Source organism: Leptodactylus fuscus, chromosome 7 (genome assembly GCF_031893055.1).
Source record: "Leptodactylus fuscus isolate aLepFus1 chromosome 7, aLepFus1.hap2, whole genome shotgun sequence".
NCBI lineage: Eukaryota > Metazoa > Chordata > Amphibia > Anura > Leptodactylidae > Leptodactylus > Leptodactylus fuscus.
Genome location: NC_134271.1, coordinates 15,385,071 through 15,411,424, shown reverse-complemented (window position 1 = coordinate 15,411,424; position 26,354 = coordinate 15,385,071). Strand labels below are relative to the sequence as shown.

The 26,354-nt window shown below is 47.2% G+C and overlaps 1 protein-coding gene across 1 annotated transcript; it reads left to right on the top strand.

The window, feature by feature from the left end:
* The first annotated feature begins 10,123 nt into the window (after positions 1–10,123).
* On the top strand, positions 10,124–22,182 carry LOC142214418 (astacin-like metalloendopeptidase). The gene is made up of 12 exons (XM_075283363.1): positions 10,124–10,178; positions 11,379–11,444; positions 11,709–11,852; positions 12,639–12,756; positions 18,132–18,310; positions 18,679–18,760; positions 19,230–19,357; positions 19,771–19,886; positions 20,080–20,305; positions 20,807–20,931; positions 21,265–21,490; positions 22,169–22,182. The coding sequence occupies exons 1-12, from the start codon at positions 10,124–10,126 to the stop codon at positions 22,180–22,182; spliced, it is 1,479 nt and encodes a 492-aa protein (XP_075139464.1).
* The last annotated feature ends 4,172 nt before the right edge of the window (positions 22,183–26,354 follow it).

Below are 26,354 nucleotides of genomic sequence, written 5' to 3'. Positions count from 1 at the left end.
GTGGAGGGAGCCTCTAACCACCCCAGTTTGGACCAATTCATGGTGGAGGGAGCCTCTAAACAGCCAAGTTTGGACCAATTCATGGTGAAGGGAGCCTCTAAAAACCCGTTTGGACCAATTCATGGTGGAGGGAGCCTCTAACCAGCCCAGTTTGGGCAAATTCATGGTGGAGGGAGCCTCTAAACAGCCCAGTTTGGGCAAATTCATGGTGGAGGGAGCCTCTAACCAGCCCAGTTTGGACCAATTCATGGTGGAGGGAGCCTCTAACCAGCCCAGTTTGGGCAAATTCATGGTGGAGGGAGCCTCTAAACAGCCCAGTTTGGGCAAATTCATGGTGGAGGGAGCCTCTAACCAGCCCAGTTTGGACCAATTCATGGTGGAGGGAGCCTCTAACCAGCCCAGTTTGGGCAAATTCATGGTGGAGGGAGCCTCTAAACAGCCCAGTTTGGGCAAATTCATGGTGGAGGGAGCCTCTAACCAGCCCAGTTTGGACCAATTAATGGTGGAGGGAGCCTCTAAACAGCCAAGTTTTGGGAAATTCATGGTGGAGGGAGCCTCTAACCAGCCCAGTTTGGACCAATTCATGGTGGAGGGAGCCTCTAACCAGCCCAGTTTGGACCAATTCATGGTGGAGGGAGCCTCTAAACAGCCCAGTTTGGGCAAATTCATGGTGGAGGGAGCCTCTAAAAAACCCAGTTTGGACCAATTCATGGTGGAGGGAGCCTCTAATTAGCCCAGTTTGGACCAATTAATTGTGGAGGGAGCCTCTAACCAGCCCAGTTTGGACCAATTAATGGTGGAGGGAGCCTCTAACCACCCCAGTTTGGGCAAATTCATGGTGGAGGGAGCCTCTAACCAGCCCAGTTTGGACCAATTAATGGTGGAGGGAGCCTCTAAACAGCCAAGTTTTGGGAAATTCATGGTGGAGGGAGCCTCTAACCAGCCCAGTTTGGACCAATTCATGGTGGAGGGAGCCTCTAAACAGCCCAGTTTGGGCAAATTCATGGTGGAGGGAGCCTCTAACCAGCCAAGTTTGGACCAATTCATGGTGAAGGGAGCCTCTAAAAACCCGTTTGGACCAATTCATGGTGGAGGGAGCCTCTAACCAGCCCAGTTTGGGCAAATTCATGGTGGAGGGAGCCTCTAAACAGCCCAGTTTGGGCAAATTCATGGTGGAGGGAGCCTCTAACCAGCCCAGTTTGGACCAATTCATGGTGGAGGGAGCCTCTAACCAGCCCAGTTTGGGCAAATTCATGGTGGAGGGAGCCTCTAAACAGCCCAGTTTGGGCAAATTCATGGTGGAGGGAGCCTCTAACCAGCCCAGTTTGGACCAATTAATGGTGGAGGGAGCCTCTAACCAGCCCAGTTTGGGCAAATTCATGGTGGAGGGAGCCTCTAAACAGCCCAGTTTGGGCAAATTCATGGTGGAGGGAGCCTCTAACCAGCCCAGTTTGGACCAATTCATGGTGGAGGGAGCCTCTAACCAGCCCAGTTTGGGCAAATTCATGGTGGAGGGAGCCTCTAAACAGCCCAGTTTGGGCAAATTCATGGTGGAGGGAGCCTCTAACCAGCCCAGTTTGGACCAATTAATGGTGGAGGGAGCCTCTAAACAGCCAAGTTTTGGGAAATTCATGGTGGAGGGAGCCTCTAACCAGCCCAGTTTGGACCAATTCATGGTGGAGGGAGCCTCTAAACAGCCCAGTTTGGGCAAATTCATGGTGGAGGGAGCCTCTAAACAGCCAAGTTTGGACCAATTCATGGTGAAGGGAGCCTCTAAAAACCCGTTTGGACCAATTCATGGTGGAGGGAGCCTCTAACCAGCCCAGTTTGGGCAAATTCATGGTGGAGGGAGCCTCTAAACAGCCCAGTTTGGGCAAATTCATGGTGGAGGGAGCCTCTAACCAGCCCAGTTTGGACCAATTCATGGTGGAGGGAGCCTCTAACCAGCCCAGTTTGGGCAAATTCATGGTGGAGGGAGCCTCTAAACAGCCCAGTTTGGGCAAATTCATGGTGGAGGGAGCCTCTAACCAGCCCAGTTTGGACCAATTAATGGTGGAGGGAGCCTCTAAACAGCCAAGTTTTGGGAAATTCATGGTGGAGGGAGCCTCTAACCAGCCCAGTTTGGACCAATTCATGGTGGAGGGAGCCTCTAACCAGCCCAGTTTGGACCAATTCATGGTGGAGGGAGCCTCTAAACAGCCCAGTTTGGGCAAATTCATGGTGGAGGGAGCCTCTAAAAAACCCAGTTTGGACCAATTCATGGTGGAGGGAGCCTCTAATTAGCCCAGTTTGGACCAATTAATTGTGGAGGGAGCCTCTAACCAGCCCAGTTTGGACCAATTAATGGTGGAGGGAGCCTCTAACCACCCCAGTTTGGGCAAATTCATGGTGGAGGGAGCCTCTAACCAGCCCAGTTTGGACCAATTAATGGTGGAGGGAGCCTCTAAACAGCCAAGTTTTGGGAAATTCATGGTGGAGGGAGCCTCTAACCAGCCCAGTTTGGACCAATTCATGGTGGAGGGAGCCTCTAAACAGCCCAGTTTGGGCAAATTCATGGTGGAGGGAGCCTCTAAAAAACCCAGTTTGGACCAATTCATGGTGGAGGGAGCCTCTAATTAGCCCAGTTTGGACCAATTAATTGTGGAGGGAGCCTCTAACCAGCCCAGTTTGGACCAATTCATGGTGGAGGGAGCCTCTAACCAGCCCAGTTTGGGCAAATTCATGGTGGAGGGAGCCTCTAAACAGCCCAGTTTGGGCAAATTCATGGTGGAGGGAGCCTCTAACCAGCCCAGTTTGGACCAATTAATGGTGGAGGGAGCCTCTAAACAGCCAAGTTTTGGGAAATTCATGGTGGAGGGAGCCTCTAACCAGCCCAGTTTGGACCAATTCATGGTGGAGGGAGCCTCTAAACAGCCCAGTTTGGGCAAATTCATGGTGGAGGGAGCCTCTAAACAGCCAAGTTTGGACCAATTCATGGTGAAGGGAGCCTCTAAAAACCCGTTTGGACCAATTCATGGTGGAGGGAGCCTCTAACCAGCCCAGTTTGGGCAAATTCATGGTGGAGGGAGCCTCTAAACAGCCCAGTTTGGGCAAATTCATGGTGGAGGGAGCCTCTAACCAGCCCAGTTTGGACCAATTCATGGTGGAGGGAGCCTCTAACCAGCCCAGTTTGGGCAAATTCATGGTGGAGGGAGCCTCTAAACAGCCCAGTTTGGGCAAATTCATGGTGGAGGGAGCCTCTAACCAGCCCAGTTTGGACCAATTAATGGTGGAGGGAGCCTCTAAACAGCCAAGTTTTGGGAAATTCATGGTGGAGGGAGCCTCTAACCAGCCCAGTTTGGACCAATTCATGGTGGAGGGAGCCTCTAACCAGCCCAGTTTGGACCAATTCATGGTGGAGGGAGCCTCTAAACAGCCCAGTTTGGGCAAATTCATGGTGGAGGGAGCCTCTAAAAAACCCAGTTTGGACCAATTCATGGTGGAGGGAGCCTCTAATTAGCCCAGTTTGGACCAATTAATTGTGGAGGGAGCCTCTAACCAGCCCAGTTTGGGTAAATTCATGGTGGAGGGAGCCTCTAACCAGCCCAGTTTGGACCAATTCATGGTGGAGGGAGCCTCTAACCAGCCCAGTTTGGACCAATTCATGGTGGAGGGAGCCTCTAAAAAACCCAGTTTGGACCAATTCATGGTGGAGGGAGCCTCTAAACAGCCCAGTTTGGGCAAATTCATGGTGGAAGGAGCCTCTAACCAGCAGAGTTGTGGGAAAGCAGGGTGGAGGGAGCCTCTAACCAGCAGAGTTGGTGGAAATCAGGGTGGAGGGAGCCTCTAACCAGCAGAGTTGGGGGAAATCATGTTGGAGGGAGCCTAGTATTAGCAGAATTGTGCAACGCTTATGGTGGATGAGTATGAGGATGCGGAGGAATTGGAGAGGTTGAGTACAGACATGGAGTTTCATGTTGGGGTGCTTTACACAGGTGGGCACAAAAATGAAGGCTCTATCCAGTGGTGGTTCATTTTTATCAAAGTGAGCCGGTCGGCACTCTCAGCTGACAGACGGGTGCGCTTGTCAGTGATGATGCCACCGGCTGCACTGAACACCCTCTCAGATAGGACGCTGGCGGCAGGACAGGACAGCACCTCCAAGGCATATAGGGCAAGTTCAAGCCACAGGTCCAACTTCGACACCCAATACGTGTAGGGCGCAGAGGGGTCGGAGAGGACAGGGCTGTGGTCGGAAAGGTATTCCCGCAACATGCGCCTATACTTCTCACGCCTGGTGACACTAGGACCCTCCGTGGCGGCACTTTGGCGAGGGGGTGCCATCAAGGTGTCCCAGACCTTAGACAGTGTGCCCCTCGTTTGTGTGGACCGGTGAGAACTTGGTTGCCTACTGGAGGAACTGCCCTCCCTGCCGCCAACGTCACATGCTGGAAACATCTCCATCATATTCTGCACCAATTGCCTGTGGCAAGCATTGATGCGATTGGCCCTCCCCTCTACCGGAATAAAAGACGAGATGTTGTTTTTATACCGGGGGTCAAGGATAGCAAAGATCCAGTACTGGTTGTCCTCCATGATTTTGACAATACGCTTGTCGGTTGTAAAGCACCCCAACATGAACTCAGCCATGTCTGCCACAGTGTTAGTTGGCATGACTCCTCTGGCCCCACCGGAAAGTTCAATCTCCATTTCCTCCTCATCCTCCATGTCTACCCATCCGCGCTGCAACAATGGGACGATTCGAAGTTGCCCGGAAGCCTCCTGTATCACCATCACATCATCGGACAACTCTTCTTCCTCCTCCTCCTCCTCCTCCTCCTCCATTAAACGCAGTGAAGCGGACAGATGTGTGGACCTACTCTCCAGCTGTGACGGATCGGATGCTATCCCTAACTCCTCTGTGTGATCTGAGTTATCCCTGATGTCAATCAGGGATTCTCTCAGAACACACAAGAGCGGGATTGTAAGGCTCACCATCGCATCCTCAGAGCTCACCCTCCTTGTGGACTCCTCAAAGACCCGTAGGATGTCACAAAGGTCTCTCATCCATGGCCACTCATGGATGTGAAACTGAGGCAGCTGACTTTGTGGCACCCTAGGGTTTTGTAGCTGGTATTCCATCAAAGGTCTCTGCTGCTCAACCACTCTATTCAACATCTGAAACGTTGAGTTCCAGCGTGTGGGGACGTCGCACAAAAGCCGGTGTTGTGGCACATGCAGGCGTTGCTGGAGAGATTTTAAGCTAGCAGCGGCTACTGTCGACTTGCGAAAGTGGGCGCACATGCGCCGCACTTTCACCAGTAGCTCTGGAACATTGGGGTAGCTCTTTAGGAAACGTTGCACCACTAGGTTGAAGACGTGGGCCAGGCATGGAACATGTTGGAGTCCGGCAAGCTCCAGAGCTGCTACCAGGTTCCGGCCGTTATCACAAACGACCATGCCTGGGCCCAGGTGCAGCGGCTCAAACCATATTGCCGTCTCATCGAGGAGGGCATCCCTCACCTCGGAGGCAGTGTGCTGTCTGTCCCCCAAGCTGATCAGCTTCAGCACAGCCTGCTGACGTCTACCAACGCCAGTGCTGCAACGTTTCCAACTCGTAGCTGGGGTCAATCTAACAGCGGAGGAGGAGGCGGTGGCGGAGGAGGAGGCGGTGGCGGAGGAGGAGGCGGTAGAGGAGGAGGAGGAGGGGGGTGTTCTTCTCGTGTCCCTGCCAGGAATGTTAGGCGGGGAGACGAGGTACACCGGGCCAGTTTGGGAAGCAGTCCCAGCCTCAACTACATTCACCCAGTGTGCCGTCAGTGAAATGTAGCGTCCCTGTCCGCATGCACTTGTCCACGCGTCGGTGGTCAAGTGGACCTTTGTGCAAAGCGCGGAACTAAGGGCCCGCCTGATGTTGAGTGACACGTGCTGGTGCAAGGCGGGGACGGCACACCGGGAGAAGTAGTGACGGCTAGGGACGGCATAGCGAGGTGCCGCAGTTGCCATCAGGTCCAGGAAGGCGGGAGTTTCAACAAGCCGGAACGCCAACATCTCCTGGGCCAGCAGTTTAGCGATGTTGGCGTTCAAGGCTTGCGCGTGTGGGTGGTTAGCAGTGTATTTCTGCCGCCGCTCCAATGTCTGAGAGATGGTGGGTTGTTGTAAAGAAACGCCTGATGGTGCCTTTGATGGTGCAGGAGAAGGAGATAAGACAGGACCAGGGGAGGATGAGGTAGAAGTCAACAAAGTGGCGGAGGCAGATGAAGTGGTGTCCTGGCTCGTCCTCTGGAGTGCATCGCCAGCACAGTCAGCAGTGGCAGTGGCAGAGGCAGAGGCAGTGGCAGTGGCGTGAACGGCAGGCGGCCTTTGTCCTGCCGTTGCTGCCTGCCACTGATTCCAGTGCTTGGATTCCAAATGACGGCGCATTGAAGTGGTGGACAGGTTGCTCTTCTCAGAGCCCCTAATCAATTTCGAGAGGCAAATTGTGCAGACAACACTATATCTGTCCTCGGCGCATTCCTTGAAAAAACTCCACACCTTCGAGAAACGTGCCCTCGAGGTGGGAGTTTTTCGGGGCTGGGTACGAACTGGAACATCTTGGGAGATTCCGGGTGTGGCCTGGCTTCGCCTAAGCTGCTGACCTCTGCCTCTGCCTCTAGCTACCCTTTTTGGTGCTGCACCTGCCTCAACATCCACACTACTTTCCCCGCTTGACATCCCCCCTGTCCAGGTCGGGTCAGTGTCCTCATCATCCACCACTTCCTCTTCCAACTCCTGTCTCATCTCCTCCTCCCGCACAATGCGCCGGTCAACTGGATGCCCTGACGGCAACTGCGTCACATCATCGTCGATGAGGGTGGGTTGCTGGTCATCCACCACCAAATCGAACGGAGATGGAGGAGACTCTAGTGTTTGAGCATCTGGACACAGATGCTCCTCTGTTAGGTTCGTGGAATCGTGACGTGGAGAGGCAGGTTGAGGGACAATGAAAGGAGCGGAGAACAGCTCTGGGGAGCAGGGACAGTTTGGGTTATTGTTCTGTAAAGCTTCGGAATTTTGGGAGGAAGGAAGACAAGACTGTTGGGTAATAGGAGGAGAGGAGGCAGAGTCTGACTGGCTGCTGGACAATGTGCTGTAAGCGTTCTCTGACAGCCATTGCAAGACCTGTTCCTGGTTCTCGGGCCTACTAAGGTTTGTACCCTGCAGTTTAGTTAATGTGGCAAGCAACCCTGGCACTGTGGAGTGGCGCAATGCTTGCTGCCCCACAGGAGTAGGCACGGGACGCCCTGTGGCTTCACTGCTACCTTGCTCCCCAGAACCATTCCCCCGACCTCGCCCACGGCCTCGTCCACGTCCCTTTCCGGGAGCCTTGCGCATTTTGAATTCCTAGTTAGAAATTGGCACTGTATACCAGTAGTAAAAATTGTGGGTGCACGTAACCCCAATATATTCTTTGAATTCCCAGTCAGAAACTGGCACTATATGGCAGTAGCAAGAAATGAGGGTATTTGTATTCCCAATATACTCTTTGAATTCCCAGTCAGACAATGGCACTGTATACCAGTAGTAAAAATTGTGGGTGCACGTAACCCCAATATATTCTTTGAATTCCCAGTCAGAAACTGGCACTATATGGCAGTAGCAAGAAATGAGGGTATTTGTATTCCCAATATACTCTTTGAATTCCCAGTCAGACAATGGCACTGTATACCAGTAGTAAAAATTGTGGGTGCACGTAACCCCAATATATTCTTTGAATTACCAGTCAGAAACTGGCACTATATGGCAGTAGCAAGAAATGAGGGTATTTATAACCCCAATATATTCTTTGAATTCCCAGTCAGACAATGGCACTGTATACCAGTAGTAAAAATTGTGGGTGCACGTAACCCCAATATATTCTTTGAATTCCCAGTCAGAAACTGGCACTATATGGCAGTAGCAAGAAATGAGGGTATTTGTATTCCCAATATACTCTTTGAATTCCCAGTCAGACAATGGCACTGTATACCAGTAGTAAAAATTGTGGGTGCACGTAACCCCAATATATTCTTTGAATTCCCAGTCAGACACTGGCACTATATGGCAGTAGCAAGAAATGAGGGTATTTGTATTCCCAATATATTCTTTGAATTCCCAGTCAGACAATGGCACTGTATACCAGTAGTAAAAATTGTGGGTGTATATAGCCCCAATTCTATTGCTAGGGGACTTGCAGGGTATTTCTGGGGTGAAGGTGGGGGGGCACACCGTTGGAACGGGTATCGGGGTATATATCGGGTATACGGGAATACACTGACAGTGTATTCCATTCAGGATCCTGGGAAAGCTGGGTTGCGGCGATTGAGCCCGTCAGTGCCACGTTACACTGACAAGCTTCTCCCTGGAATTTAGCTCTTATAAGAGCTGTTGGTTGTCTTCTCCTTCCTATCCTAGCCTGTCCCTGCCTACCCAGAATCTAAGCCCTAGCTAGCTGGACGGAAACCTCCGTCCTCGGTGAATTGCAAGCTCAGAATGACGCGAAGCTGGGCGTCGCTGTTCTTTTAAATTAGAGGTCACATGTTTTCGGCAGCCAATGGGTTTTGCCTACTTTTTTCAACGTCACCGGTGTCGTAGTTCCTGTCCCACCTACCCTGCGCTGTTATTGGAGCAAAAAAGGCGCCAGGGAAGGTGGGAGGGGAATCGAGTAATGGCGCACTTTACCACGCGGTGTTCGATTCGATTCGAACATGCCGAACAGCCTAATATCCGATCGAACATGAGTTCGATAGAACACTGTTCGCTCATCTCTACTATCTATCTATCTATCTATCTATCTATCTATCTATCTATCTATCTATCTACATATCTGTCTTCTATCTCCTATCTATCTATCTATCTATCTATCTATCTATCTATCTATCTCCTATCTATCTATCTATCTATCTATCTATCTATCTATCTATCTATCTCCTATCTATCTATCTATCTATCTCCTATCTATCTATCTCCTATCTATCTATCTATCTATCTATCTATCTATCTATCTATCTATCTATCTATCTATCTATCTACATATCTGTCTTCTATCTCCTATCTATCTATCTATCTATCTATCTATCTCCTATCTATCTATCTATCTATCTATCTCGTATCTATCTATCTATCTATCTATCTCCTATCTATCTATCTATCTATCTATCTATCTATCTCCTATCTATCTATCTATCTATCTATCTATCTATCTATCTCCTATCTATCTATCTATCTATCTATCTCGTATCTATCTATCTATCTATCTATCTATCTATCTCCTATCTATCTATCTATCTATCTATCTATCTATCTCTCTCTCTATCATCTATCTATCTATCTATCTATCTATCTATCTCCTATCTATCTATCTATCTATCTATCTATCTATCTATCTATCTCCTATCTATCTATCTATCTATCTATCTATCTATCTATCTATCTCCTATCTATCTATCTATCTATCTATCTATCTATCTATCTATCTCCTATCTATCTATCTATCTATCTATCTATCTATCTATCTATCTCCTATCTATCTATCTATCTATCTATCTATCTATCTATCTATTTATCTATCTCCTATCTATCTATCTCCTATCTATCTATCTATCTATCTATCTATCTATCTATCTCCTATCTATCTATCTATCTATCTATCTATCTATCTATCTATCTATCTATCTTATAGCACTTGTTATCCATGATACCTGATTGTAATCTTTGCGCAGTGCACTACCTGTCCTTATGGATACATCTTGGACACCTGCCACTTGGAAGACAATCCTATCATTTCTGGAGGAGCGTTACAATGTCTTTTCATTAACACAACTTATTAGCAGATTACCTCCAGTAAGTAATACAGGTCACGCAATGGTCACTACACAGAAGAACCTGGTGACACCTGCGGCGTATCATCCCATAATAACGGCTTCTGACAACTCTCATCATACATGGGACAATGTGACCATGATGAGTGTCCTGAGACTTTCTAGTGTTGTGTTGGCTCCTGGTCCCTTACCTACAGCCTGGCACTGGTCACCGACTCTCCATATAGTGCCCACATCTGCACTCTAGAGCAGCTCTATATACCGTGCCAGTCGGTGCCCTTTGTGTTGCACATCACAGGTCCCACATGGTAGAAGGACTATCCTGCCATCTTATACTAGCCATTCTAACTAGCCCTGAAGGTAAATCCTATGATCGTCCCTTCTGAGCTCATAATTTACCAAAAGGTACAAATTAGAATCAGTTCCAGGGAGGAAACTGCGAAATATTCCTGGACATCCACCCAAAAAATTGTATATAAGACGACCACAGAGAGACCATACCACAATCCAAGCCAAGAGGACACGTATTGAGGAGACAATGGCGGCGAGGTGGCTCCTGACTCTTCTGTCTTGTATCTTCATCCAAGTCCATGGCAAACCAATGGGGGTGAGACTTCTGTTACTTCTTAAAGTGCTTGCAATAAATCCAATATCTGGACAAGATATTATATATTACGCTCATATGAAATTTGAAAATTTACAAACAATTTGCAAAAATTGTGCCACTTCGCGTCAATCAGGTGATGATTCCAAGGACAGATCCTGACGTCACTACTTAGGGAGTGACACCTCCTGAATGTGCCATAGACGGATCTTCTCGCTGTGATACTATATACTGAACATTACTAATAATAATTGATGTTTTTCAGCTGCCGTCTCTCCCGGGAACCCAAATACAAGGTGAGACAATACAAGAACTTGATATCTCTTAGGACACTTTGTTGCTTGGAGGAGTTCTACTATGTCTTTGAAGAGGATAATCTCTCTATATGTGCATATGGCCATCAGAGAGAGGTTGTAGTAGCCATTCTTAGCACCTATGGAGCATATAGTCACAGAGTCACTTAGGCTTCATTGAGATGCATTGTCTCTGCTTGCTCCTCCCCATTACTCTCCCTATCGCTCATTCTCTTGGATCTTATATATGTTCGATACTATTACATTGGAAACTCATGGGCAAAGTTCTTCCATATTATGTCCTATGTTCCCACCTCTTGTACCAAGTATGACACTAGAAGGCCCCTCAACAAAGATCAGCGCTCCTAGCTCTTCTTCACCAAGTCCCCCCCATGTAGGACTGGAAGGGTCTTCAGATAATTTGCTCCCAACCTCTTTCCATTGCTTGTAGGAGAGAAGGCCACCATGACCATCTTGGCACTAGGTTTGCTTTAACCAGATTGAGTGAAGGCCTTTCTTAGGTTCTGGCCTTCTGCTGGGAAGGAGGGTATGGCAAAACTGACTTGGGTTCTTGCTTTTCCATTGCATGTTCAACATTGTTTTCTAGTTCTATGGTGGCCTATTCTTCTAAACAACCTTTTTGATTCTTCCCTGAATATTTAGATCCATCTCCTACATCTAGTCCTTCGTCAGAAGATGTGTTCAGCACCATAGAAAGGATGAACAAAGGTAATAGACTACTGACCCACCAAAAGTTGTGATCTCCATTGCTACCACTGAAATGGGTTCTCCTCCTATTCTTGGTTGGAATCTACCTTGGATCTTGCTTGATGTTTCCTCTTCTCCTTCCTTCTGAGGAAAGAAGCATGACTATGGAGTTGGTTGTCCACCACTTGTTTGCTGTGATATGGAGGAACTGGACCCATAGCAGTCACATGGACTACGAGCTATTACAAGAAATAACCACGCTTATACTTTCTGTTCCCCATCCAGAAAGCAAGAAGACCTTGCAGCATGGCGACATTGCGGTGAACGAGGGACGCAGCGCCATTACTTGCCCCAAAGGAAACACATGTTACTGGCCTAAAGGAGCCAATGGTTTGGTTTCGATACCCTACATTCTGGACCCTCAATTCAGTAAGTGACCTCTTTCATCATTCATGTGACCTAATGATAGATAGTGGGTGCGAATTTTCCACCCACTTATGTGGTCCTCATACTGTATAGCTATGACATTTTGGACCACTACCTATATTATCCATCAACTGTGACACCACTATGTGCATGATCCATGTCCATGAGGAAGAATAAAATAATCATAAGTTTTTGTTTTTGGAGGGGTACTTGTTGATATGGAGGTTTTGTACCCTTCCAAGAAATTTCGAAGGGCTGAGGTCTTCCATGAAGACAGCCAACCCAATGTACCCAGTGAGGCTGAAGACACAATAGCAGCAAATACATTTCGGCAAAGTTCATTCCATGTCGACGTGGGCCAAACCCCCTAACTTTGGTGGGATTGACCAATGATCTAATGTGTATAGGACTCTACCAAGAGTCCCATGATGGACATGCATGGAGGAGGTTAGGGGAGTTAGCGACTGGTCATATCCATGTAGATGTCCAATTCCTGTATTATGTCTTCCATACCTTGTGGGGATCACATAATCTACTATTCCCTTCTATCCAGGGATGGGGAGAGTTGTAGGTCATAAGGCTTGAACTCATAAGATGAATGTGAGAAGATCCATCAATCATGTCATAGGCCGTTAGTGGAAGTAGTAGGACATAGGACGAGGGTCCACCATTGTACTCCACCGTCAGCTGCTAGACTCTTGGGCAGTGTCCTCTGACCCCTGAACCTGCTCAGATGTCTCTGCAAAGTAAAATGACATAAATAGTTCTTTATATTTCTTTTCCAATCAGCGAATGATGACAAAGCAGTGATCACCGGGGCCATGATGGAATTCGCCACATTGACCTGCATTAATTTTGTGCCACGTACTAAAGAAGCTGATTATCTGACTATTCTATCTGATCTTGGGTAAGTACCCGGGGAGCAACAATTGTCACTAACATCTCAAGACATGGGCATAGCCCCAAAAACCAAGGGGGCCAATCCCCGTGCTGTCACATTACATTATACTACCACATGACATCATTAGGTATTGTGTATTATCCTGTACTGTGACATCACTGTGTGTATTATCTCTGTACTGTGACATCACTGTGTGTATTATCCTGTAATGTGACATCACTGTGTGTATTATCCCTGTACTGTGACATCACTGTGTGTATTATCCCTGTACTGTGACATCACTGTGTGTATTACCTCTGTACTGTGACATCACTGTGTGTATTACCTCTATACTGTGACATCACTGTGTGTATTATCTCTGTACTGTGACATCACTGTGTGTATTATCCTGTACTGTGACATCACTGTGTGTATTATCCTGTACTGTGACATCACTGTGTGTATTATCTCTGTACTGTGACATCACTGTGTGTATTATCCCTGTACTGTGACATCACTGTGTGTATTATCCCTGTACTGTGACATCACTGTGTGTATTATCTCTGTACTGTGACATCACTGTGTGTATTATCCCTGTACTGTGACATCACTGTGTGTATTATCTCTGTACTGTGACATCACTGTGTGTATTATCCTGTACTGTGACATCACTGTGTGTATTATCCCTGTACTGTGACATCACTGTGTGTATTATCCCTGTACTGTGACATCACTGTGTGTATTATCCTGTACTGTGACATCACTGTGTGTATTATCCCTGTACTGTGACATCACTGTGTGTATTATCTCTGTACTGTGACATCACTGTGTGTATTATCCTGTACTGTGACATCACTGTGTGTATTATCCCTGTACTGCGACATCACTGTGTGTATTATCCCTGTACTGTGACATCACTGTGTGTATTACCTCTATACTGTGACATCACTGTGTGTATTATCCCTGTACTGTGACATCACTGTGTGTATTATCCTGTACTGTGACATCACTGTGTGTATTATCCCTGTACTGTGACATCACTGTGTGTATTACCTCTATACTGTGACATCACTGTGTGTATTATCCCTGTACTGTGACATCACTGTGTGTATTATCCTGTACTGTGACATCACTGTGTGTATTATCTCTGTACTGTGACATCACTGTGTGTATTATCCTGTACTGTGACATCACTGTGTGTATTATCCTGTACTGTGACATCACTGCGTGTATTATCTCTATACTGTGACATCGCTGTGTGTATTATCCCTGTGCTGTGACATCACTGTGTGTATTATCTCTGTAGTGTGACATCACTGTGTGTATTATCTCTGTACTGTGACATCACTGTGTGTATTATCTCTGTACTGTGACATCACTGTGTGTATTATCCTGTACTGTGACATCACTGTGTGTATTATCTCTGTACTGTGACATCACTGTGTGTATTATCCTGTACTGTGACATCACTGTGTGTATTATCCTGTACTGTGACATCACTGTGTGTATTATCTCTGTACTGTGACATCACTGCGTGTATTATCTCTATACTGTGACATCGCTGTGTGTATTATCCCTGTACTGTGACATCACTGTGTGTATTATCTCTGTAGTGTGACATCACTGTGTGTATTATCTCTGTACTGTGACATCGCTGTGTGTATTATCCCTGTACTGTGACATCACTGCGTGTATTATCTCTATACTGTGACATCGCTGTGTGTATTATCCCTATACTGTGACATCACTGTGTGTATTATCCCTGTACTGTGACATCACTGTGTGTATTATCTCTGTACTGTGACATCGCTGTGTGTATTATCCCTATACTGTGACATCACTGTGTGTATTATCCTGTACTGTGACATCACTGTGTGTATTATCCCTGTACTGTGACATCACTGTGTGTATTATCTCTGTACTGTGACATCACTGTGTGTATTATCTCTGTACTGTGACATCACTGTGTGTATTATCTCTGTACTGTGACATCACTGTGTGTATTATCCTGTACTGTGACATCACTGTGTGTATTATCCTGTACTGTGACATCACTTTGTGTATTATCTCTGTAGTGTGACATCACTGTGTGTATTATCCCTGTATTGTGACATCACTGTGTGTATTATCTCTGTACTGTGACATCACTGTGTGTATTATCCCTGTATTGTGACATCACTGTGTGTATTATCCTGTACTGTGACATCACTGTGTGTATTATCTCTGTACTGTGACATCACTGTGTGTATTATCCCTGTACTGTGACATCACCGTGTGTATTATCTCTGTACTGTGACATCATTGTGTGTATTATCCCTGTACTGTGACATCACTGTGTGTATTATCTCTGTACTGTGACATCACTGTGTGTATTATCCCTGTACTGTGACATCACTGTGTGTATTATCTCTGTACTGTGACATCATTGTGTGTATTATCTCTGTACTGTGACATCACTGTGTGTATTATCCCTGTACTGTGACATCACTGTGTGTATTATCTCTGTACTGTGACATCATTGTGTGTATTATCTCTGTACTGTGACATCACTGTGTGTATTATCTCTGTACTGTGACATCACTGTGTGTATTATCCCTGTACTGTGACATCACTGTGTGTATTATCTCTGTACTGTGACATCACTGTGTGTATTATCTCTGTACTGTGACATCACTGTGTGTATTATCTCTGTACTGTGACATCACTGTGTGTATTATCCCTGTACTGTGACATCACTGTGTGTATTATCCTGTACTGTGACATCACTGTGTGTATTATCCCTGTACTGTGACATCACTGTGTGTATTATCCTGTACTGTGACATCATTGTGTGTATTATTACTGTACTGTGACATCACTGTGTGTATTATCCTGTACTGTGACATCACTGTGTGTATTATCCTGTACTGTGACATCACTGTATTATCCCTGTACTGTGACATCACTGTGTGTATTATGTCTGTACTGTGACATCACTGTGTGTATTATCTCCGTACTGTGACATCACTGTGTGTATTATCCCTGTACTGTGACATCACTGTGTGTATTATCCTGTACTGTGACATCACTGTGTGTATTATCCCTATACTGTGACATCACTGTGTGTATTATCCCTATACTGTGACATCACTGTGTGTATTATCCCTGTACTGTGACATCACTGTGTCTATTATCTCTGTACTGTGACATCACTGTGTGTATTATCTCTGTACTGTGACATCACTGTGTGTATTATCTCTGTACTGTGACATCACTGTGTGTATTATCCTGTACTGTGACATCACTGTGTGTATTATCCTGTACTGTGACATCACTTTGTGTATTATCTCTGTAGTGTGACATCACTGTGTGTATTATCCCTGTATTGTGACATCACTGTGTGTATTATCTCTGTACTGTGACATCACTGTGTGTATTATCCCTGTATTGTGACATCACTGTGTGTATTATCCTGTACTGTGACATCACTGTGTGTATTATCTCTGTACTGTGACATCACTGTGTGTATTATCCCTGTACTGTGACATCAGCGTGTGTATTATCTCTGTACTGTGACATCATTGTGTGTATTATCCCTGTACTGTGACATCACTGTGTGTATTATCCCTGTACTGTGACATCACTGTGTGTATTATCTCTGTACTGTGACATCATTGTGTGTATTATCTCTGTACTGTGACATCACTGTGTGTATTATCCCTGTACTGTGACATCACTGTGTGTATTATCTCTGTACTGTGACATCACTGTGTGTATTATCTCTGTACTGTGACATCACTGTGTGTATTATCTCTGTACTGTGACATCACTGTGTGTATTATCTCTGTACTGTGACATCACTGTGTGTATTATCCCTGTACTGTGACATCACTGTGTGTATTATCCTGTACTGTGACATCACTGTGTGTATTATCTCTGTACTGTGACATCACTGTGTGTATTATCCCTGTATTGTGACATCACTGTGTGTATTATCTCTGTACTGTGACATCACTGTGTGTATTATCCCTGTACTGTGACATCACTGTGTGTATTATCCTGTACTGTGACATCACTGTGTGTATTATCTCTGTACTGTGACATCACTGTGTGTATTATCCCTGTATTGTGACATCACTGTGTGTATTATCCTGTACTGTGACATCACTGTGTGTATTATCCCTGTATTGTGACATCACTGTGTGTATTATCCTGTACTGTGACATCACTGTGTGTATTATCCCTGTACTGTGACATCACTGTGTGTATTATCCCTGTACTGTGACATCACTGTGTGCATTATCTCTGTACTGTGACATCACTGTGTGTATTATCTCTGTACTGTGACATCACTGTGTGTATTATCCCTGTACTGTGACATCACTGTGTGTATTATCCTGTACTGTGACATCATTGTGTGTATTATTACTGTACTGTGACATCACTGTGTGTATTATCCTGTACTGTGACATCACTGTGTGTATTATCCTGTACTGTGACATCACTGTATTATCCCTGTACTGTGACATCACTGTGTGTATTATGTCTGTACTGTGACATCACTGTGTGTATTATCTCCGTACTGTGACATCACTGTGTGTATTATCCCTGTACTGTGACATCACTGTGTGTATTATCCTGTACTGTGACATCACTGTGTGTATTATCCCTATACTGTGACATCACTGTGTGTATTATCTCTGTACTGTGACATCACTGTGTGTATTATCTCTGTACTGTGACATCATTGTGTGTATTATCCTGTACTGTGACATCACTGTGTGTATTATCCCTGTACTGTGACATCACTGTGTGTATTATCCCTGTACTGTGACATCACTGTGTGTATTATCTCTGTACTGTGACATCACTGTGTGTATTATCCCTGTACTGTGACATCACTGTGTGTATTATCCCTGTACTGTGACATCACTGTGTGTATTATCCTGTACTGTGACATCATTGTGTGTATTATTACTGTACTGTGACATCACTGTGTGTATTATCCTGTACTGTGACATCACTGTGTGTATTATCCTGTACTGTGACATCACTGTATTATCCCTGTACTGTGACATCACTGTGTGTATTATGTCTGTACTGTGACATCACTGTGTGTATTATCTCCGTACTGTGACATCACTGTGTGTATTATCCCTGTACTGTGACATCACTGTGTGTATTATCCTGTACTGTGACATCACTGTGTGTATTATCCCTATACTGTGACATCACTGTGTGTATTATCTCTGTACTGTGACATCACTGTGTGTATTATCTCTGTACTGTGACATCATTGTGTGTATTATCCTGTACTGTGACATCACTGTGTGTATTATCCCTGTACTGTGACATCACTGTGTGTATTATCCCTGTACTGTGACATCACTGTGTGTATTATCCCTTTACCTTGGCCGTTTCAGGTGTTGGTCAATGCTGGGCCACTTAGGAGGACCCCAGGGGGTGTCTCTGGACAGAGGTGGATGTTTGTTACATGGGGTCATACAACACGAACTCAATCATGCCATCGGCTTCGTACATGAGCACAGCAGGATGGATCGGGATAGCTACATCAAGATACTGTGGGAAAATATAACTCCTGGTAAGATGTCTATAACTCTCATCATGGCCACTTAACATTGGAGAGGACTCTCGGCCTCGGTATCATCATATTGGGCTCCATAGCAAAACCTTGGCCTGGACCCCACTATATGGCCCCACATAGCAGGCATGGGATGTCTATGACTATTCTGATCCTATTTGGCCTCCATAGTCCTCGTTGACTTCATGGACTGGGACTTGGTGGGGGTTCCCAGTGGTCATTCACCATAATCCATGATGGTCATCTCATGTAATGGCTTGTATACCCCTCATTGACTATGTTATCTGAAATCGGCTGAGTATATCTGCGGAGTACAGGCTGCCATATTTAGTAACTTCTATCCCGGATTTTATTTCTCTTTTTGACAGGATACAACACAAGCTTTGATAAAATCGACACCAACAACCTGGGTCTGCAATACGACTACTCATCTGTGATGCATTATGGGAAGTAAGCGTCTCTGACCGGAAAGAGTTAATGTCTTAAAGGGGCGCTACGGACATTATCCCTGCCTATAGCATACGGCCTGTGCGGTTCCTCAGGGAATGTCTCTGGTGGATCATCCTGTATATGGAGTCTAGTAGTCATGGACTCCATGGGCGGGGGACTAATAATGCACCATAGGGTGGTCACCTGACATGGAGATGGTGCGGGCATGGGCGCATACAGGGTTAAGGGTGGTAAAGGTGATGGGCCCCTTGCCTACAGGGCCCCTCTGCTGTTCCACAGGCTGCTCATATGTTATACCCAGCCATAAACCATCTAAAGATCAAACCCGATCTGCATTGTATCCCAGGGCAACATTTTTTTGCAAAATAATTATAATTTTGGCGAATCTGCAAATGATGTTTTGGAGGGTGCGTTGTAGATTTCTGGACCTGCAACTCCCCTCTAAATATTAACTCTTTACCTCCCACAGATTTGCATTTTCTGTTGATAACTCTCATCCGACCATGCAGCCCATCCTCAACAGCGCGGTCAATATCGGACAGAGGATCGGACTGAGCACCCTGGACGTGGCCAAAATCAACAGACTGTATAACTGCAGTAAGTATGGCTGGTGAGATATGATGCAGAACACGGGTAAGACCTGTAGAGTCCAGGGACCACCTCACTGAGGCACAGGGCGCCCCGGACTACTTTCTGCAATGGGGAGATTGATACATGAGCCCCTGTTAGGGTTGAGCGATCGGGATCGGGAAAGATCGGCGAGCGATCGGTGATCGAGCAAATTTCACGATCGGGATCGGCTGGAAAGTGATCGAAAATCGGATTTTAAAATCTCAACCCCACTGTATATATAATATTCAATTAGGGTTGAGCGATCGGGATCGGGATCGGCTGCAAAATGATCGGATTTTAAAATCGATCCTGAAATCTCAAGATCGGCTCAGTCCCTGTAGGTTCCATCTTACCACTTTCTTGGCGCCACCTTTGATGTTTCTTCTTCTTGCCTGCAGATGTTTGCTCCTCCCTCCTCTCTAGTAATAAAGGCGTCTTCTCCTCTGCATCGAACCCTTCAAATTACCCAAATAACTACAACTGCTCTTGGCTCATCCGGATTCCGAAAAATCAGGTATGTATAGGTGACGTGCCCAATGTGTATAGGCGTCTCCCAAATCACCGCCCTGCCGGCCTATATACAACCTTCCCTCCTGACTCCAGATACCCCCGAGTCCTCACAGTGGCCCCCTGTTGGGCATTATGGGTAAATACCCGTGCAATGTGCAGTTGTCTCCCGTTTAACCCCTTCATATCCCTCTTTCCAGGTTCTCCTGCAGTTTACGGCCTTCAATGTGCAATCCTCCCCCGGCTGCTCTGCAGATTACATCAGAGTGTTTGACGGCCCCAGTCGGTCGTCGCCTCTGCTGCTCGACAGGTTGTGTGGAAGCGGGCAGATGCCATCTCTGGTGTCCTCTGGCACCGTCATGTTGGTGGAGCTTGTCACTGACAGTTCTGTCACCGCAACCGGCTTCAGTGCGTCCTACAGCACAGGTAACATCAGAAATGAAGCCATTGGGGTTGTTAAAGGGGTTGTTTATTTTGTTAGAAACAGCGCCACCCTTGTACATAGGTCTTGTTTGGTATTGCAGGTTATTCCACTGAGCCTGGATTGCAATACCAGACACATCCCATAGATAGAAGTGACGCCTCTGCTCCATGCTGGGGAGGTGCGACCTGACACAGGCTTTAACCCTTAAATCCCTGTGTCATGCTCCGCCCCTTCACGCCCTACAATAGACATATCCAGTCTGATCTGTTCCTTTAAAATAATACAGTATATATATGGACAGGGAACATATGACGACTTCTGTTGCATCCGTACAAGCCCCATAGATGGCTGTTAGGAATATAAAAATAATCGCCATATGTATCAGCGAATCCGGCAAAATGGCGAAACCAGTGAATGGATTGTGTCACCCCTAGTGGTCAGTGCAGTGCGAACGCCTCAGTTCTACATTGTAATCCGTAATCTCTGATGTTTTCTAATCCCAGTGACTTGTGGAGGAACATTTACTGCACCCACCGGGACCGTAGTGAGCCCGGGGTATGATCAGCACCAAATGTACCCCCCGTACAGTAACTGCACCTGGACTATCCTGGCCCCACTAGGTCACGTGGTAAGTACAGGCCTCGCTCGGCGTTAGATCCTATACGTTGTCATATATTTACACATGAGATACTTTGTGGCTCAGACTTTGTAGGTTTCCATGGACTGATATCACTTACTGACTGTATACAGCGAGCGCCCCCAAGTGGTCACCTTGGGAAGACCAAATTTTATCATGTAGATCTAGGCCAAGGCAGCTTGAAATATCCGGAAAACCTAGCTCCGACCACTATAAGGATATATGATAGAATTAATGTCTGAGATAAGTGGAGAACGTCAAAGACGAGGCGTCATGTTGTGTTAGCACATGGCGGTTTTCATTCACTGATACGGTATATTCCAGGTACAGCTGGTGTTCACGGACTTCAGTTTGGAGGCCGGTACCCCATGTGTCTATGACTTCCTGGAGGTCAGAGATGGCAATTTGTTCTCATCACCCCTCCTGGGCAAAGCCCTCTGTGGCACCAGAACCATCGGGCCTCTGACTTCCACCAAGAACGCCATGCTCCTGCATTTCCAAAGTGACAGCTCTTCCGAGGGCACCGGATTCATGGCAAAATACTCTTTTGGTAAGACACTAGATGTGTAATGTAGATGTAACGTGAAATCTCTAACAGCGCCCCCTACCTGTGCCATTTATATTACTGGTGTCTATGTGGCAGGGGGCTTCTAGGGATCAGGACAAAATTTTCAAAAATGGACTTTTCCTTTAAATGGAAAGTATCACCCGAAATGACCTATTTTTTTTTTAATCAAGTTTCTATATTAATTATAGAATTTTTGATATTTATTTTTCAAATTTTTAATTTAGATTTTCCTGCAATTTTCACTCTGGCCACTAAGCCTAATAACAGACCAACACTTGCCAATTTCATAGGAGGTTTTTTTTTTTTTTTGCCTCAGTAACCTCATTTACATCACAGACAGGATTACCATAGAAGATAAAACCTCCGTAGATAACACCACTGGAGGCACCATTACATCACTATGATGTCACAGCTTATCTCCTCCCCCTTCCTGCACTGAGCATGTCTAGAAAAATGTGGCAAATTTATTAAGAAGCCGTTCTTCGATTCAATATCACCTGGTAGACGTGATTTGGTGTATGAAGGAGAAACGTTTTGTATCATCGCTAGAGGTGTGTCATATTGACCACGCCGTGTTCGCTACGCTGATTCATTTGATGTCATTTGTATAATTTGTAAGATTCCTTATATGATCCTCCCATTGCCTTTTTATTTCTGCAGTTCCAGCCAAGTAAATGGATAAGAAGATGCAAAATGCACGGAAAACTGATGATGTCAATATATATATATATATATATATATATATATATATATATATATATAGTCCATTTTCAAATCCCGAATATATTTGGTGTGTCTGTTTGGTCATCTCGCCAGTAAATGTGGCATAAAATTGACCAAAAGTTGCCTGTAATGCAGAACGGAACCCATAAGAAAGTACATCTCATCCCCAAAAAACTAAGCCCTCAGCTTGCTGACTTACTGTAGACAAAAAAAGTTGTTACTTGTTTTTTTTTTTTCCATGACCCCCCCCCCCCCCCCGAGAGCACTTAATAAAATTTAGTCCATAAGTTATAGGCAAACCAAGAGGGTACCATTGAAAAACGCAAGAGATCCCACAAAAATGAAGACCTTATGCAAATACATTAATACAGAAATAAAAAAAAGTTAAAAAAGTGACAAAAAGCAAAACAAAAACTGGTCTAGGAAGGGGTTAAAGATTGGGTGTGACTATTGGTGGACACCGTGTTGTATAATGTATTGTAGATCTGTCCTTACTGATTATTAAACATGTTATTAGAACTACAGGCCTTGATTCATTCTTAGCGTGTAGTCGTGCAGTGCAGTACCACTCTTCGCCACTATGAGGGCTAAATCCCTTGTGGGGATATCGGTCAGCAGCGCCACCTGCTGTCACATTTCATCGACACACGTAACAGAGTAGTGTATAGGATAGCACAGATATAAATGTACAAACATCTCAGTCATAAGCTCCTTTGTGTGGTGAGGGGCCATTTATTACACCTGACCACAGCGCCCCCTATAGTAATCCAGTGTCCCTGGCATGTTATCTATTAGTATACCTTCAATAGATGTCCCCCCCCCCCCCCCTTGTCCCTGGACTCCCCTGTTCTTCCTCCTTACCCCCCGATTGTCCCTGGACTCCCCTGTTCTTCCTCTTTACCCCCCATTGCCCCTGGACTCCCCTGTTCTTCCTCCTTACCCCCCGATTGTCCCTGGACTCCCCTGTTCTTCCTCTTTACCCCCCATTGCCCCTGGACTCCCCTGTTCTTCCTCTTTACCCCCCGATTGTCCCTGGACTCCCCTGTTCTTCCTCTTTACCCCCCATTGCCCCTGGACTCCCCTGTTCTTCCTCTTTACCCCCCATTGCCCCTGGACTCCCCTGTTCTTCCTCTTTACCCCCCATTGTCCCTGGACTCCCCTGTTCTTCCTCTTTACCCCCCGATTGTCCCTGGACTCCCCTGTTCTTCCTCTTTACCCCCCGATTGTCCCTGGACTCCCCTGTTCTTCCTCTTTACCCCCCATTGTCCCTGGACTCCCCTGTTCTTCCTCTTTACCCCCCGATTGTCCCTGCACTCCTTTGATCTTCCTTTCCCCTCTTGTTTTTGCCTCTGTTCTTTCGGTGCCATTGTTCGGTCTTACACTTTATCTCCCATAGGGGGAGCTTTATAGCGGTTTTATTATTAGGATTGTATAGACGGTATTACGCCTGGCAGTTCTTTATTGCTCCATTCGGTGATACTTTTTGCTTTGCTCTTGTGTCTTACTCTACTTGACTGTCGATATGACCCGGGTTATTGCCTACTTTCGCACTTTATCTCGTTCCTGGTGAGTCTTCTGTTTGGTATTTTGATTTTTTTTCCTGTTAGCCCTTTTTGTAGAACAAAAAATTTAGGTATCTGATTTTTGACTCTTTCCATTCCTCATATCAGATAGTGGGAAAAGCCATACGCAGTGGCGCCCCTAGTGGTGACTATATGCATATCATCTTTCAAGTCCTGAGAAACAAAACTCACCCATGCAGATTTATGGTAGACACTGTAAGTAATAAAGGTTATGTCCATTTGGTGGCGCTCTAAACCTTCTCATGTGGCAGGCCCTTGGACATGGTGTGCTTGTCTGACTCTTCTGGTAGGACCTGTCCCAAATCCCAACCGCACAATGTGTTGGTTACAATGTGTAATAATTCAGTTCTGCCACATGGTGGTGAGAGAGCACCAGGAATTTATAGGAATGTCCAGAAATGACTATTTATACTAATCTATAGAACTCCAGATGAATTGTCGTAGAATTACATCATGTCACTAGTTTAAAAAAAGTTAAATAGTAGGTTCAGCTCTGCTACATCTATTACATGGGAATCTGCCAGTGATAGAGGGCGACAATGCTGCTGCCAGTGTGGAGGGCGACAATGCTGCTGCCAGTGATGGAGGGCGACAATGCTGCTGCCAGTGTGGAGGGCGACAATGCTGCTGCCAGTGTGGAGGGCGACAATGCTGCTGCCAGTGTGGAGGCCGACAATGCTGCTGCCAGTGTGGAGGGCGACAATGCTGCTGCCAGTGGAGGAGGGCGACAATGCTGCTGCCAGTGCGAGAGGGCGACAATGCTGCTGCCAGTGATGGAGGGCGACAATGCTGCTGCCAGTGTGGAGGGCGACAATGCTGCTGCCAGTGTGGAGGGCGACAATGCTGCTGCTAGTGTGGAGGGCGACAATGCTGCTGCCAGTGTGGAGGGCGACAATGCTGCTGCCAGTGTGGAGGGCGACAATGCTGCTGCCAGTGTGGAGGGCGACAATGCTGCTGCCAGTGGAGGAGGGCGACAATGCTGCTGCCAGTGTGGAGGGCGACAATGCTGCTGCTAGTGTGGAGGGCGACAATGCTGCTGCCAGTGTGGAGGGCGACAATGCTGCTGCCAGTGTGGAGGGCGACAATGCTGCTGCCAGTGCGAGAGGGCGACAATGCTGCTGCCAGTGTGGAGGGCGACAATGCTGCTGCCAGTGCGAGAGGGCGACAATGCTGCTGCCAGTGCGAGAGGGCGACAATGCTGCTGCCAGTGTGGAGGGCGACAATGCTGCTGCCAGTGTGGAGGCCGACAATGCTGCTGCTAGTGTGGAGGGCGACAATGCTGCTGCCAGTGATGGAGGGCGACAATGCTGCTGCCAGTGTGGAGGGCGACAATGCTGCTGCCAGTGTGGAGGCCGACAATGCTGCTGCCAGTGGAGGAGGGCGACAATGCTGCTGCCAGTGATGGAGGGCGACAATGCTGCTGCCAGTGTGGAGGGCGACAATGCTGCTGCCAGTGGAGGAGGGCGACAATGCTGCTGCCAGTGATGGAAGGCGACAATGCTGCTGCCAGTGTGGAGGGCGACAATGCTGCTGCCAGTGTGGAGGGCGACAATGCTGCTGCCAGTGTGGAGGCCGACAATGCTGCTGCTAGTGTGGAGGGCGACAATGCTGCTGCCAGTGATGGAGGGCGACAATGCTGCTGCCAGTGTGGAGGGCGACAATGCTGCTGCCAGTGTGGAGGGCGACAATGCTGCTGCCAGTGTGGAGGGCGACAATGCTGCTGCCAGTGCGAGAGGGCGACAATGCTGCTGCCAGTGTGGAGGGCGACAATGCTGCTGCCAGTGCGAGAGGGCGACAATGCTGCTGCCAGTGCGAGAGGGCGACAATGCTGCTGCCAGTGTGGAGGGCGACAATGCTGCTGCCAGTGTGGAGGCCGACAATGCTGCTGCTAGTGTGGAGGGCGACAATGCTGCTGCCAGTGATGGAGGGCGACAATGCTGCTGCCAGTGTGGAGGGCGACAATGCTGCTGCCAGTGTGGAGGCCGACAATGCTGCTGCCAGTGGAGGAGGGCGACAATGCTGCTGCCAGTGATGGAGGGCGACAATGCTGCTGCCAGTGTGGAGGGCGACAATGCTGCTGCCAGTGTGGAGGGCGACAATGCTGCTGCCAGTGTGGAGGCCGACAATGCTGCTGCTAGTGTGGAGGGCGACAATGCTGCTGCCAGTGATGGAGGGCGACAATGCTGCTGCCAGTGTGGAGGGCGACAATGCTGCTGCCAGTGTGGAGGCCGACAATGCTGCTGCCAGTGGAGGAGGGCGACAATGCTGCTGCCAGTGATGGAGGGCGACAATGCTGCTGCCAGTGTGGAGGGCGACAATGCTGCTGCCAGTGGAGGAGGGCGACAATGCTGCTGCCAGTGATGGAAGGCGACAATGCTGCTGCCAGTGTGGAGGGCGACAATGCTGCTGCCAGTGTGGAGGGCGACAATGCTGCTGCCAGTGTGGAGGCCGACAATGCTGCTGCTAGTGTGGAGGGCGACAATGCTGCTGCCAGTGATGGAGGGCGACAATGCTGCTGCCAGTGTGGAGGGCGACAATGC

Excerpts from the sequence above, each read along its gene's own strand:
- LOC142214418 (XM_075283363.1), top strand. The coding sequence starts at position 10,124 with ATGGTAGAAGGACTATCCTGCCATCTTATACTAGCCATTCTAACTAGC. Across the intron at positions 11,445-11,708 it reads CATAGAAAGGATGAACAAAG|AAAGCAAGAAGACCTTGCAG; the intron begins GTAATAGACTAC and ends TTCCCCATCCAG. Across the intron at positions 19,358-19,770 it reads CAACAGACTGTATAACTGCA|ATGTTTGCTCCTCCCTCCTC; the intron begins GTAAGTATGGCT and ends TCTTGCCTGCAG.